Source organism: Sminthopsis crassicaudata, chromosome 4 (assembly GCF_048593235.1).
Source record: "Sminthopsis crassicaudata isolate SCR6 chromosome 4, ASM4859323v1, whole genome shotgun sequence".
Classification (NCBI taxonomy): domain Eukaryota; kingdom Metazoa; phylum Chordata; class Mammalia; order Dasyuromorphia; family Dasyuridae; genus Sminthopsis; species Sminthopsis crassicaudata.
The window spans coordinates 91,826,289-91,841,465 of NC_133620.1; the positions used below are offsets into that span (position 1 = coordinate 91,826,289).

Sequence of the window (15,177 nt, forward strand, 5' to 3'; positions counted from 1 at the left end):
TTGAGTATTAGATCCATGCTATGCCATCTTCTCCATTCCCACTATTTGTTCTTAATTTTTATCACATGCCTCTGGTTTGGAAATGTGGCCTAAGAAAAAGAATAATGATTTATCCTGAAGAAGCAATGGCTTTCAACTTTCCTGCTTGTGCTATAGTCCTATTCTGTATCTCCTTTTAATCCTGGGAAAATTCTGCTTAAAAGTACATTAAGTTCTTAAGAGTGACTGATTTTCTGGATAAAGGAATTGTGATATAATCGTAGCCTTAATCATATATCCAAAGGCTTTAGGTCAGAAAGAGGATATGTGTATGTGTGTGTGTGTGTGTGTGTGTGTGTGTGTATGTGTGTGTGTGTGTGTCTCTTTCTCTCATAGACACACACACACAAACACACACACACGCGCGTGCGCGCACACACACACGCGGCTTTTCTTTCTGGTATAACTGAGTCCCTGGGATCTTATGTTTGTTTCTGTCACATGGCTTTTTGTTTTTGTAATGAGCTGTTAACAAGCTCTAACAGATTTATGGTTGCTCAATATAGTTCTGTGAACATGTTTTACAATTATAACGAATTCTTAGGGGACCTACAGAAGAACTGCTCACTCATTGTACCTGCATTCAATTTATATGTCTACAATAATTTTTTTTTTAAAAAAAGATAACTTAAAGGAAATGGTGTCATGTTACAAAAGAATAACTATTCTGGAGATGGTTTTGTTATTTCATCTTTGGAATGCTCAAAAATTAAATGACTCAATTATTTTGTGAATGTGGATTTTACTGAGTATTTAATGGCAATATCTACATAATAGAAAATGTATAAATATACATAAAAAATCATTCAGACATCCACATATCCCAGAGACCAACATCTGGAGACTTGGAAACATCTGGATTATTTACTGAACTTTTTTCATCTGGATATTTGCTATCACAGCCACAATCTAAATTACTTTGGCCCCTATCAGTAGCAGTGGCAATTAACAGGTACAGAAGCTGAATTATGAGTTCTGTCACTGAACAATATTAAGAGTCATACAAAGAAAATCACCACTAGGAAAGCAAGTAATTTAATTTGAAGTTGTGTTTCATATTACCAAGGAACATCCTTGTGTAATGAACTGAAGGATTATTTGAAAACCACCGTGTTTGAACTACAACATTAGAAAAAGATCAATAGTTTTTTCTTTCTTTTTTTAAATGCTGATCCAGTTGTGTTCTTGTTTTAAAAAAAAAAAAAAAAAAACATATGGAAGTATTTTCCTGCAGGGCTCAGGTTGAATTGAACCTCAAGTGAATATATAAATTTAAATTCTGAAAGATGAAATTTACAGAAGTGCTGCTAGCAAGATTTTAACCACTGGTGCATAGTTTTATGTATTCATCCATTTAAAGTAAATAAGTGCCCATAAAATCCCCCAAATCCACAATTAAATATCATAATGTACATAAAAGTACTCTGGAAAGCTATGTTGGAAAGAGGAATAATAGTCTTCAGTGACTTCTTATTGCCTCCAGGATATAATAGAAATTCCTCAGCAGTTTGGCTATAGCCTTCTTTTACAGACTTTTCCAGTTTACTCCATTTCATACTTTCTATATTGTACAAAACTGAACTAGTAAATGTTCTCAGAATTCAGCCTTCATCTCTCATATCTCTAAACATTTATATGGCATTTATCTCCCACCTTCATGCATTTACATAGCTATATCCTTGTGCCAGGAATACACTTTCCCTTTATGTCTGAAACTCCTTAATGAAATCTTTTTGATATCCCCAGTTTTTATTTAACATTCTCTACTTCCTCAAATCATCTTGTATTTATTTTCTTGGTATTCATATGTCTCCTCAAAATATCTCATAATTATTTATTTGTATACATGTGTACATGTATTTCATGTACATATCTGTCTTTCCTTTCTTGCTGCTGCTTCATTTTCCAAACTAGATCCCTGAACACCATGCTAAGGAAGAACTGCATTACTCATCTCTGAATTTCTATTTGTATTCATTACAACCTATTTTTCTATCCTGCCATATCTCACACTTTACCTAACCTGCCCTCTCCTTTTCTTACTGTTTACTTTTAGAATTGTAATGAAATTAAAACTATCATTGCTTCTGGAAATGGCTTGTTCCACCCAATTTCCCCAAACAAAAACATCGTTTCCTTTTTACTATTCTCTATATATATTTATCTCTCTCTATTAGAGTGTTAGCTTCTTGAGGGCAGGGGGTGTCTTGCTTTTGAATTTGTTTCCTTAGCTCATAGCATGATTTTTGCCCCAGAGTTTAATAAATGCCTTTTTAATTTTAATAAATAAATCAGTTTCATAAATGCCTTTTTCCCCACCCCAAATGTAAGTTTCCTAAAATGAAAGTATGCCTTCATTTTAGTTCTGAATACTCAGTACTTAACATATGCCTTGCACATAGTAGATGCACATGTTAAATTTAATAACAAAATTTATTAAATGATTGTTGTGAATGTAGGACTATGGCAAGTACAAAAGGAAGTCCATAATTTAGATAAATCAATTAAATAGACATTTTAAAATTCTTAATATGTTCTAAGCACTGGAGGTATGAAGACAAAAATAGAACTTGCCTTTGAGGAAATTAAATTAACTTAAAAACCCTACAATCTTTGGTTGTAGAAGACACCATCACAGATAACTATGAAACAAAATTCTTAATGATTCAAAATTCTTGTTTTTTTTATCTTTAGTTATACAAATCATTATTATTGTATTGACTTATATTTATCATATTTGGAATACTTTATAGATATTATTTTGTTTGATTCTCAAAACAATCTTGTAAGTTAGATGCTATTATCCCCATTTTACAGATAAGGAAACTGAAACAGACAATAACTAAGTGACTTATCCTGAGTCACATAGTAAATGTGGAGATAGGACTTGAACACAGGTCTTCTGACCTAGGTCCCAAACTCCTTCCACAAAATTTTGTATTCCAGAATTTTAGAATATCAGAATATGTGCTTCCTTATATCACCTATTCCACTTTTACTTTTCTGTTTTTTTAATTTAGTATTTTATAGCTTAGTACTATATAATAAATTCCTCTGATAATGCCCAATATTAATCTGACCCTGAAAAAAATTAGTGTTTTTAAGACTGCCATTCCACTATAACCATAAATTTATTGAATTTAGTTTTTCCAATATTATGTTCAAATACATAATTTCTTTTTTGCTTATTTTTCAATATATCCAGTTTTAAAATAGGAATTGTTCTTACTTACAATTGTCTCATACTCTGTTTTTTTATCACATTGGGCAGATTTTCATTCAAGTATTTTTCTTGCTATGTTATTTGAGATATGTGTGTATGTGTGTGTGTGTGTATGTACACACACACACATATATATAGTTGACATTTGTTTCATCATCTATATTCCTTTAAATATGTTATTTCTGTTTGTCTCTTATAACAATAGATATAGACACTGATTATATAAATATAATTACAGATAAACAAAGGTAAAGATCTATTAAATTTATTATCAAAGTACAATGGTACCTTCTCAGGTAGCATTGACCTACTCCATTTACAACCTGGAGTACTTTTCAATTATTCTGTTTTGTTAATGAAAATAAATCAATGACAAACATTAATTTTTCAGACTTCCCATACTTCCTATAGAAATAAAAATGAAGGGAAGTTGTTTAATGAAGAAGCCCTGAATTTGGATTCAGAGGACTTTGAATCTTTATTCTGCTAAAGAGTACCTGTATGGGCAAATTGTTTCCTTCTGAGGGCCTCAATTTTTATATAGAATGAAGAGTGGATCCTAGATTTACATGGACCTTTAGATCCATTTACTTGGGGAAAACTCACACATAAACTCAATTTTTGCAAATCAAATTTTATTTTGATTGCTTAAGAATTTCTTTTTTAAATAAATGAGCACTAGTGTATGCAGTGTAATTCTTTTGTGTATGAATAATAACCTCCTTGCTTTATTTCTTGTATTGGTTTGAATTTTTGTTTAGGGTTTACTTAAAGTGAGGTAATAACTTGGAACTGCTAATTATAGCAATTTATAGTGAAATATGAAATATACAAGGTATTTTTTTCTGATGGAAAAGTGAGCTATTTCACAATGCAATAGAGATCTGTCATTGGAAAAAACATAAAGCTAAAGCCTTAAAGAAGACTTGCACATTATAGGTGTTCAATAAATGCTGCTTGAGCAAATGAATAACACAGTATAAAGTGATTTCAAAATAACCTTTTCCTGAATGCTAACCACTTTTTTCAGGTCTCTTAAACAGTAAATATCATATCATTGCTTAAAAATTCCATTACTAATGGCTTCATTCTAAAAATTACATGGTTTGCTTCCTTCCTAATATAAAGTTAGAGACTGCTTAATGCAATTATTCTTTGTGAATGACAGATGTTCTGCTGTTCCTATAATTTCCCATGAGCATACCTAAAAGTTAATATCAATTGCAATTAAAGAGGAAAATTATTTTGGTTAACTAATGATACTTGACAAAAATTCTCATAAATACAGCATCACCATGAAATCTTGTTAAACTTTTATTTTCCTTTGTTGATTTTTTAAAGGTACAAACTGTGAATCGGAAATTGATGAGTGTTTGTCACAGCCTTGCCTAAATGGTGGCACCTGTCAGGATTCTGTGGGGCGCTATTTCTGTGACTGTGCCTTTGGGTTCCTTGGTGAACATTGTGAAGTCAACACCAACGACTGTATCAGCAATCCATGCCTTAATAATGGGCAGTGCATTGATGGTGTAAATAGGTATGTCCTTGTCTGCAATGGGATGAAGGTCTCAAAATATATTTGATGAACAAGTGGTCCCATGTAGATTGGTATAAAATATCCTAATATCTACTCAGAGGTATGAGTATACATATTTCTAAGTGGCCAAAAATTAAATTAATTAATTAATTTAATTAATGCTTGTTGAATTGGAAGTAGTATGGTACAGTGGAAAGAAAGGTGGCTCTAGCTGGAATCAAGGCTCCTACATTCAAATCCCACCTCTAAAACTTACTATATGAATGACCTTGGACAAGTAATTTGAATTACATTACTTCTGTTAGCTCATATATACATATAAACATATGTGTGTGTTTCTTTCATATAGAGTTTACATAGCTCAAATACCACAAGCCCTTACCAGAGAAATTTGGTATAAATATGTTTCCACTCTGCCATCTCCCTTTATATTGTAGGTGTATCAATTATGTTTGCGTAGAATTTTTTCAATTTGTTGTAATCAAAATTATTAGTTTATAATTCCTAAATGCCTCTATTCCTTGTTTGGTTAAGAATACATTTCCTAGAGGCAGGTAGGTAGAGCTGCAGTGGATAAAGCATTGGACTTGGAGTCAAGAGGAACTGAATTCAAATCTGAACTCAGACATTTACTAGCTATGTGACCCTGGGCAAATCAATTAGCCCCAATAACCTCCACTAAATAATAATAATAATAATAATAATAATAATAATAATAATATTAATAATAATAATAATAGAACACATCTCCTATGCATAGCTATGAAAGATATCTTTTCTAATTTTAAATCATAAAATCTTTAATATTTAATTATTTATTTTAAAATAATTAAATTAATATTTAATCTTTAATATTGAGATTTAATTACTTGATTAAATATCAATTTAGAATGTGTTACAGAATGTGATGACTACTCCTGAATTTCTTTTACTGGTTTTCAGGTATGTTATACTTACTAACTGGATGTCCCTCAAGACTTTATTCTTGGCCCTCTTTTCCTTTTACTCCATACAATAGCACTTGGTGACCTCATCAGCTCCTGAGGGTTTGATGATCATCTCCATGTATATCAGGGGTAGAGAATATCTGACCTTCAGAGTGCATAATGCCCATAAAATAATTTACAAAGACAACCACAAGGGATCATGAGCTGAAAGATAGGTTTAACAAACTCTTATTGCTTGAGTTTTGTATGGCCCATGAACAATACTATAAATATCCAAATGGCCGTTGGCAGAAAAATGATTCCCTATCCTGATGTAGATTATTCCCAGATTTATATAGCCATTCCTAATCTTTCTAATTAATTGTATTCCTATATTACCAACTTAAAGTGAATGCCTCATAGGTATCTCATCCCCCTAGTCAACTACTGTGTCATCCTTGCATACTCATTAATATTCACACTACATATCCAGTGCATTGTCAAATCTTATCATTTCTATCACAATATCTCTTGAATCGGTCCTCTTCCAATAATCATATAGCTGCCCTTCTGGTTCAAGTCCTTATCACTTCTTCCATGGGCTATTTCCAACTAGTTTCCTTGCATTAAGTCTCTCTCCCCTCCAATCTATGCTTCATTTAGTTATCAAAGTCATTTTTCTAAAGCATGGATCTTAACTATATTATTTCATGCTCATTCTCTTTACTATTGCTCTCTTTGCACTAGACTTATATTGGGTGCTCCCAAGCCTTCCTCCTATCTGTACTTTGGCTTGCTGGATGTTCAGGAGTTTCACACAGTTCAAACACCCTGCTTCTTTCACAATGGTTGGATGTCCACATGCTAATCACACACAATTACCACCTTTTATTCAGGCCTTATAATCTTGCCTTCCCATTAAAATGACAGCTGGCATTTACATTGCTCTTTTAAGTCTTTACATGCTCTCTCTCATTTGATCCTGAATAATCTTATGAGGTGGAGATTATTATTGTCCCCAGTTAACAGTTGAGGAAACTGAGGCAAGTCAAGTGACTTGCCAAAGGTCACATAAGTAGTACATCTCAGAAGAAGGATTTCAGCCCAAGTCTTCTTGATTCCAAATTCAAAAACAATGCTTTTTCTAGTGAAGAATACTCCAATCTTCTTCAAAGAAAGACACTTTTCCCAAAGATTATTTGTTCCTCAAGCTACCTTGTGCTTTGTTTCATTTGCTAGCTCACTTTTAAATTAAAATTTTGAAAAAGGTGTTTAATATCTCAGAGATGTTTATTGTGACAGCAAATTCACACTTTGGAAAATTTGCTGTCACTGCACCCAGTTTTCAATTCAGTGACACAGATATGTTGATGACCCAAAAGGTTTTTATAAATAATGTTAGAGGTTCATCTAGGTGTGAATCAAAAGTCTTTTCTAGAAGGTGCCAAAAATCTGACTGAAAAGTGAAAAAATCCAGTCATATGGATGTTTTATATACACAATGCCGAACATCTGGACGTTTGGCATTCTGTAGACAAAACTTCCAGATGTTTGAGTGTTTTGTAGATGCTTCCTAAAGATGAACACTAGCCCTTCCAAAACATTTGCAAGAAATGTAGTGATGATAAGTAGCAACAATGTGACTCTCAGCCAATTCAGTTTTTCTTGAAGACACTTTGGAAAAAAAAAAAAACAATTTCGATTACATTTTCCTATGTCTGAGGTACTGATTTTGGTAAATACCATCTTCACTATGTTGATAAGCATATTTTTCACAAAGCAGTTTTGAAAAAGCATAGAAAATATTTTCAAGGAGCTCATATAACTATAGCATGTTCTTTATAAGCTATTATTTATCTACAATATTTGTCCTTGCTTGAAATTTAGAGTCAGATAAACAAGCTTGGACACAATGTCTTTTGATTCAACAATGCCCTATATCTAGAAAGTAGGTAGAAAGATGCACTTTTAATTTTAATATATGTAATCAGGAAACCACCCCATGAAATGTTCTCAGGTCTGTAGTGAATAATTGACTGAAACTAATAAAAATGGGCCCCATGGTTCTGGTTGAGCACTGAAGAGAGTTAATTTGACTTTGATTAGATAATGACAAAGAAATTTCATTTTCATCCTTTAGTTACAGGTGCGACTGTGATGGTAGTGGATTCACAGGCAAGCACTGTGAGACTTTAATGTCTATATGCTGGTCACAACCCTGTCATCATAATGGCACTTGTGAGGATCTTGATGACACATACATTTGCCATTGCTGGCCAGGTAAGTGTTCAAACTCCCCACTCCCCTCTACAAATTGGTTTCTTTGCTGTGAATTTTAAGCAAACAGAAAGCTAATATCTCTCTTATAATGGCCTGGTACCAATTCCTGCTTTCAATTTTCATCCCTAATCAAATAATATTTATTCAGTGATCTCGTGGACATGATGCTTGATGAGGTTTTGTGCTAAAAAAGGTTGAATGCTCAGTCCAAATATGAGAAATGATAGAAAATATTAATGGGAGAAGTCAATATATCTTAAAGGAATATGATTTCCACAACATCTGCTATTTCTCCTTTTGTTTTGTTCACTCAGACACTCACAGAAAGCCACTGGAGAACATTGAAATCCCAGGAAAATTCCAAATAGGTTGATTAGTCAACCAGTCATAAATCCTGATGCAGTACCCATGGAACTAGATAGTATTAGGGGGAAGAGACCAAAAATAGTAGATAAATCTTGTCCCCATGATACTTTCGATGTAAATACAAATCACAATCATCATCCAAACTAAATAGTGTTGTGAATTTTCCAGATGACTTTTCTCACAGATAGGTTTTGCTAGTATTATCATATTTATTTCATAGATATGTTCATTGAGGCTCAGAGAGAATGAACAATTTGCCTAAGGGATTCGATTTCTGTCAACAACTATACGTTTCTTCATTAGACTGCAGATGTAGGATGAACTCTTGTGGGGAAATACATACATAAAAATATAGACAAGTAGGATTCTATTCACAAATTTGCTAAGTCATCTTAAAGATCTGGTTTGGTTTAGTTTGAGGAAGAGAAGACTCAAGGTCTTTAAAGTCTTTGAATAACTGGCATGTAGTGAGGAATTAGGATTATTCAGTTTTTCCCAAAGAGCAAAATCAGGAGAAATGGTTAGAAGGCACAAAGAGATTAATTTAAGTTTGATGTACCTGACAGCAGGTAAAACTTTTGAACAATTAGAGTTGCCCCAAAGTGGAGCGGGATGCCTCAAGAGGCTTCCCTTCCTGAAGGTCTTCAAGAAAAGCTGGGACAACTGCCTATTGGGGGAGAATCATGTTATAATAGAGATTTTTTTGGTATGGATTTGCTAAGGTACCTTACTGCTCTTATATTCTCTAATTTTCTATTTACCAATTTTAGCCAGTTCTTTGACCATATCTCTAGATTCACCACATTCTACTCTAGCCATCTTCCTGTTTCCCACTAGATTCACTACCGCCTACTGGGCATTGTTCTACCGATTGATGAAAATTCATTTTTGTTAACTAATATTATAGCTACCACACTACACTCTATCTTCCTACTATACTATACATTTTCTCATTTCCTTTGTACCCCTTGCTCTGGGAACAATAATCAAATTCACATTATCATTTCTTAAAAGGGTGTGACAATCCATTGCCCAGTTATACCACTCACTATCACATAGCTAACAATCTCCCATTAGAATGCATACATTGCTTTTCCTTATTAGAATATAAATTCCTCAAGGGTGAAAACTCTCTTGCTTTTTTTTTTTTTTTTTTTTTTTTTTGCATCTTCAACACATGGCAAAGAACGTACTACATATTTCTAATTTTTTTTATACATCCATGCATATACTTGAGTGTTAAGGGAATAAATAAAAAAATAGGGAAACTACAATTACATATATGGTGATTCATATGTATCATATTTAATCACAAAGCTTATCCCCCAAACAACATCAATAACTGTATTATAAATTTTGCTTTAAAACATCCAGAATGGTAATGATAAAAGAAAAGATTATTGGGATATAGAATTTCCTTTTCCTTTTCTTTAAGCCCAGATAAAAAGATATCACCAACTTTTGATTATTCAGGTGCTGTGATAAATTTTCCAGCCTTCTACTTTTGCTGCCTGTAACAATTAGAACTGACTAAAAATCAGAAGATTTAATTTGATAGGTAGTGAGTTTTCTGGCATTGAATATCTTCAAATGGAGGTTGGCTAATGACTTGTAAGAATGCTCTGGAAGGAATTTATGTTTCACATATAGGCTCAACTCCATGGCTTTTAAAGTCCATTCCAAATTTAAGATATAATACTAATTACATTGAGGTTAAAAGGCTGTTGGATTAGTTTTATACTAAGTTAAGAGATTTTCTGGTGTAGCAAACCAAAATGAAATGACTCAAATGAAGTAAGAAAATTCTCTATGGGCTTATTTATCAACATAGTCCACCTTTGTCTTCCTTTTTGTTAGAAAATTTAGGATATGTCTGATATCCTGTGATAGCCCAAGTGAATCAGACTTGTCATTTATAAGGTGCTTCAAATCATAATCATCACTATTAACAAACAAGGATTTAGCACACCTACTGTGTGAAGGGAACTATGCCAGGTGTCAGATGAATGACAGAGCTTGTAGTTTATTTGGAGAGGGAACATACAAAAATATAAGGTAAGTTCCCTGAGGGCAGGTCATTTCATTTTTGTCTTTGTAGCCCCAGCACTTAGTTTAGTGCTCAACAAAAATAAATATTTACATGTTTGATTTTGTTTTCAAATAATGCATGTTAGAAAATTTCATCTTTGAATTGAACAAAGAAACCTTCCCCCAATTAGTCACTATCCAATCCATGTCATCAAACATAGACATTAATTAAATGCCTATTGTGTACTGAATACTGTTCTTGATTCTGAGATGCAAAAGTAAAGTGAAATTCCATTCTACTGGAGGAGACAATATTTCACTTGCTAATCCAAAGCCCTTGTCACAAAGATGGGAGAATCAACCATAGTGACAATCTAGTGGCAATTAGGTGGTATTCAGCTAAGATATTAATTAAAAGGAAGTGTGAGACACCTTAAATAGCTATTTTTAAAAGTTTTACTGTTCCCCAAATATGACTAGAGTTGTAAGAAAGCACAAAACATAATATCAGAACCCTGGGGGAGTCAAGCCAGGACAAGGGTTTATAGAAAATCTTGTTAAAAAATATTGAACATAGCCCTGCTTGAAGGAGTCTATTTATAAACACAGCTTAAGTGAGCAGCATATAGAATCCTCTTGAGGCCCCAGCAGAGGGGACAGAAGTGGCAAGACCATTAATCAGATCCGTTGTAATACTCAGGATATGAATGAGATAATATGTGTGTTGGCATAGAAAAAATTATGAAAGTTCTAAATTGGTTCCTTGCTCTTGCCCCTATTTGTGAGGTTTAACATATAAAAAGAAGGAAGAAAAAAGAGTAAAATATTCAAAAATTATTCCTCATTGAGTATGGTATATCACACATACACATGCACACACACTACCCAAAAGGATATGTGTTTGTGTCTGTATGTTAGATACTTTATGACTTAGAAAAAAAATTTTAAGATAAGATATTAGGTATTCAGCTTGAAGAAGGAAACCACAAAGGTCCTTCAGGGGACAAAATAAAGGACTATGGGACCTCAGTCTGGCATATGATTTTGATTGCTGTTAACAACTGTGGGTTTCTTCATTAGACTGCAGAGTCAGGCCTCGAGTTTCATGTGTAACTGATACTTTTTTTCTGTTAAGCAACAAAATTTATTTTTTAGTTATTATTTGACATGTGACCCAATTCTAAGAGCTATTTTGGAATAATATCCAATAATATTAGCTCTTGCTACTTGCCTTGTTATAGTAAGGCATATTTCTTTTCAGGATCTTTTATAAAATGATATAAGTAGGGCCTAATCTTTTTTTAATTAGCACTATTTCCTACTCCAAAATTGTTTTGGAGTGTAGAATAACCCTAATGTAAAATGGTCTCACTCAACCAAGGATTCACAAATACTACGTTCAAATCAGATTTCTAATGTCTCCAGTAACGCATAGTGCATCTATCTCTCACTACATTTGTTGATTTGACTATCTCTCCCACCATCCCATCAAAAACTTATAGAGATGGCACGCATGCAATCCTCAGATTCTTGTATTTCATCAGAATTTTACAACGTTTCAAGCTGTCATTTCTGTGTCATTATATCATATATGAATAAGAACTATTAAGCTTCTCCAGTTTACTCTAAGCAATTAATTCTCTCTCCAAAAAAATACTTCTCATATTGTTAGCTACATCTTTATGTCACACGTCTAAAAATGCCATATTCATCAAAGCCCGGAATCCTCTCCTACCTATTTCATAAGCCCCTTATAATAAGTAAGCTAAAGGAGTCTGTGCCATGTATGTGGGGAAGCGCTCTGGATTAGAAATCAGGGGAACAAGGTTCTAATACCATACAGAGCAGAAAGTTCTGGAATTTTGAGCCAGAAGATGTGAGTTCAGACCCCAGCCCTGCTAACATACTATGTGGTTCTGAGCAATTCACTTAATATTTGGGTTTCAGTTAACTCATTAACAAAATGAAGGGTTGAATATTATCTTAAAGGTCCCTTCTGGCTTTAAATTTCTGATTCTACTCATAGTTCTACCACCTTATTAGTGGTAGATTATTTTTGACTATAAGGACAAAAACTTTAAATATTATATATTTCTGGCAGACACATAAATATGGCACGTTCTTTGTTATCAAATCAAAGTTCTGTTTATCCCCAATATTAAATTCAAAATGCAAACACTGTATGTTGAGCTCCATTTCCTTCCTTTTGCAATGATGTTGATGATGTCTACAAATGTCTATTTTCTTTGGAAATGTTCCTTGCTGACCATTTAAAGCATTCAAGCCTTAATTTTATTCAGCTTCCCTATGAGGACAAGGCACAAAAATATGTTATATAAAGGATTCTTCCCATCACCCCCCCTTCCAACTCAATTGATATAAGCACTGAATATAGTCATACATTATGAGGCTTTAATGTTTAAAAAAATCATATTAAACTAATTGTAAAATGTAAATCATATCCAATAATCACTTTAAAATTATGAATGGCTTTCAGATTGAGTTGGAAGAAACAGTGGAATTGATTGAACAAAGGAATAAACCATGCATCTGAAGGCTTTAAATATTAAAAATCCTCAGCAGCTATGCAGGATAATAGCAACCTATACAAGAGAACAGTTTAGTGGCTGGCAGTTTCTCTCTTTACCCATGTCCCTCCTGCCTTCATCAGTCATGTGGCTTTAGAAGACAACTCTACAATTATTAGGAGATAGTTCAACAAGAAGTTTAAGCATTTGTTAATTCAAAGCACAATTAAGGGAGCAGAAAAGCACAGTATAGATAGACATGGATAAAGAGAGGTATTAACTCAGGGGAGTAAGCAACTTCAAGGAACAAAAAGAGCCAGCTGTCAATTTAAGGACATAATCCTGGCAATTGATGATGAGCCAAGTTTTAGAGGGGGAGCAGACTCTGGGAACCTAGATGAGAACACATCCAGCAAAGATGCTATGCCCATGGGAAATTAGATAATACTACTTTTCTCTATAGCTAAACCTGACTTTGACCTGATATTGTTGGACCTGCTTTATTCTGGGCACTGCTTCTCCTACTGGATGGGTAGCTCTACTGTGACATCATTGCCTATTATATTGTACTCTAGAGAGATACAAAAAAGGAGACAAAAAAGTGTTTGAAAGATCTAGATACATATGCCAAGGCAGGCTCTTTTCATATCTGTGCCTCTGCCAGAAATAATTCCCCTCTCAACTAACTCTCCTTAGAGCCCCTTGTGCTTTTTATATCCTTCAGGGACTTGGTCCATCCAAGTCTGAAAGGGGTAACTCCTTTACAAGGTGTGAATGGGCCACTCCTAGCTTCACACTCTTTATATTCCTGAATAGGGCACTCTGGGGTATGATCCACTCAAGATTTCATCTCTTTATAAGCTGTTAATGTAGCCACTCAGTATTTGAAAGCGGCAAAACCTTAACACAGCATTGTCTCTGTTACCTGGGAAACTCAATTGATTCCAAGTAGCTGATCATGATCCCACCCCCTGCCTCTACACACTTCATACACACACACACACACACACACACACACACACCATTGAAGACGTAAAATTACCAATATTTAGTTATGGAAACAAATTAAGATAACCATGATCTAGTAAAAATTTGAAAAATTATAATAATAACTAAAAAAAATCTAGTTAAATAATAGAATTGCAAGGCTTTTCCAAACTTCTAGGATGATTCTTCTGAAAGGAACTACATAAAAGATGGTTGGTTGTTTTTGCCTGAGCAACAGGCAACCTGAATGATACTACTGCCTGCCATTCCAAGGAAATTATTTTGTATTTACTTGTTCTCTACTTTATAATTATGTATCAGTGTTGCATTCCTTAATAGAATGCAATTTTTTAAAGGCATAATTTTTGTCTTTATAGCTTTATAGCTTTAACAATATGGCTGATACATAGTGAATGCTTAATAAATGTTTTTTGATGTGTTAAATTGAACTGAATAACTTGAAATAAGTTTGCAGTGATTGAATCTCTGTCTTGTCTAAAATGACGAGACAGAACACAGGCTAGTTTAAAGAGAAGGAAAGACTCTCTAGAACAGAGGTTTTTTAACTGGAGTGGAAGACCCATAGATGATTCAGTTCAAATAGGTAAACATTTATTTTTTTTCCCCTGAGGCTGGGGTTAAGTGACTTGCCCAGGGTCACACAGCTAGGAAGTGTTAAGTGTCTGAGACCACATTTGAACCCGGGTCCTCCTGAATTCAGGGCTGGTGCTCTATCCACTGTGCCACCTAGCTGCCTCCAGGTAAACATTTATTAAGCCCGTATCATGTGTTGGGCAGTTTGCTAAACACAGAATTATACAAATAAGAAAATCTCAGGTATCCCCTACCCTCTAGAAGTTTACAATCTAATGGGGGAACATACAAAAGGAAGCCAGATGGGTGGAAGAAAATTAGGGAAAACAATGGTTAGAATTCTATTGTTCTACCTTCCAGCCTTTACATCAGAAGGGAAAGAAGGCTAAGGAAATGGGAACTTTACTGAACCAATAGCAAGATTTTAGATAATCATTTTATACTGGATGATGCATCATCTTCAATAGAGTTCAAACCAAGCAGAGTTTTAGATGGATTTTGCAAAGTAGATTTCAAGGGGTCCATAAACTTGATTGGGAAAGAAATTACATCTTTATTTTCCCTAATTTTTAACCAAAATTTAGCATTTCCCTCAATTATTTAAAAACTTTTTTTGAGAAGGGAACAAAAGGCTTCACAGACTGTCAATGCAGTCCATAATACCAAAAA

General features: G+C 33.8%; 1 protein-coding gene across 2 annotated transcripts in view; it reads left to right on the forward strand.

Moving 5' to 3' along the window:
* CRB1 (crumbs cell polarity complex component 1) overlaps positions 1–15,177 on the forward strand; it is a 266,744-nt gene that overhangs the window by 145,808 nt on the left and 105,759 nt on the right. For both annotated transcript variants that reach the window (XR_012489048.1, XM_074308671.1), the window contains exons 3-4: positions 4,604–4,799; positions 7,866–8,005. Coding sequence is in view for 1 of the 2 variants with exons in the window: in XM_074308671.1 (XP_074164772.1) it covers positions 4,604–4,799; positions 7,866–8,005 (336 nt within the window). In the remaining variant the exon portion in view is untranslated. The remainder of the gene's footprint in view (positions 1–4,603; positions 4,800–7,865; positions 8,006–15,177) is intronic.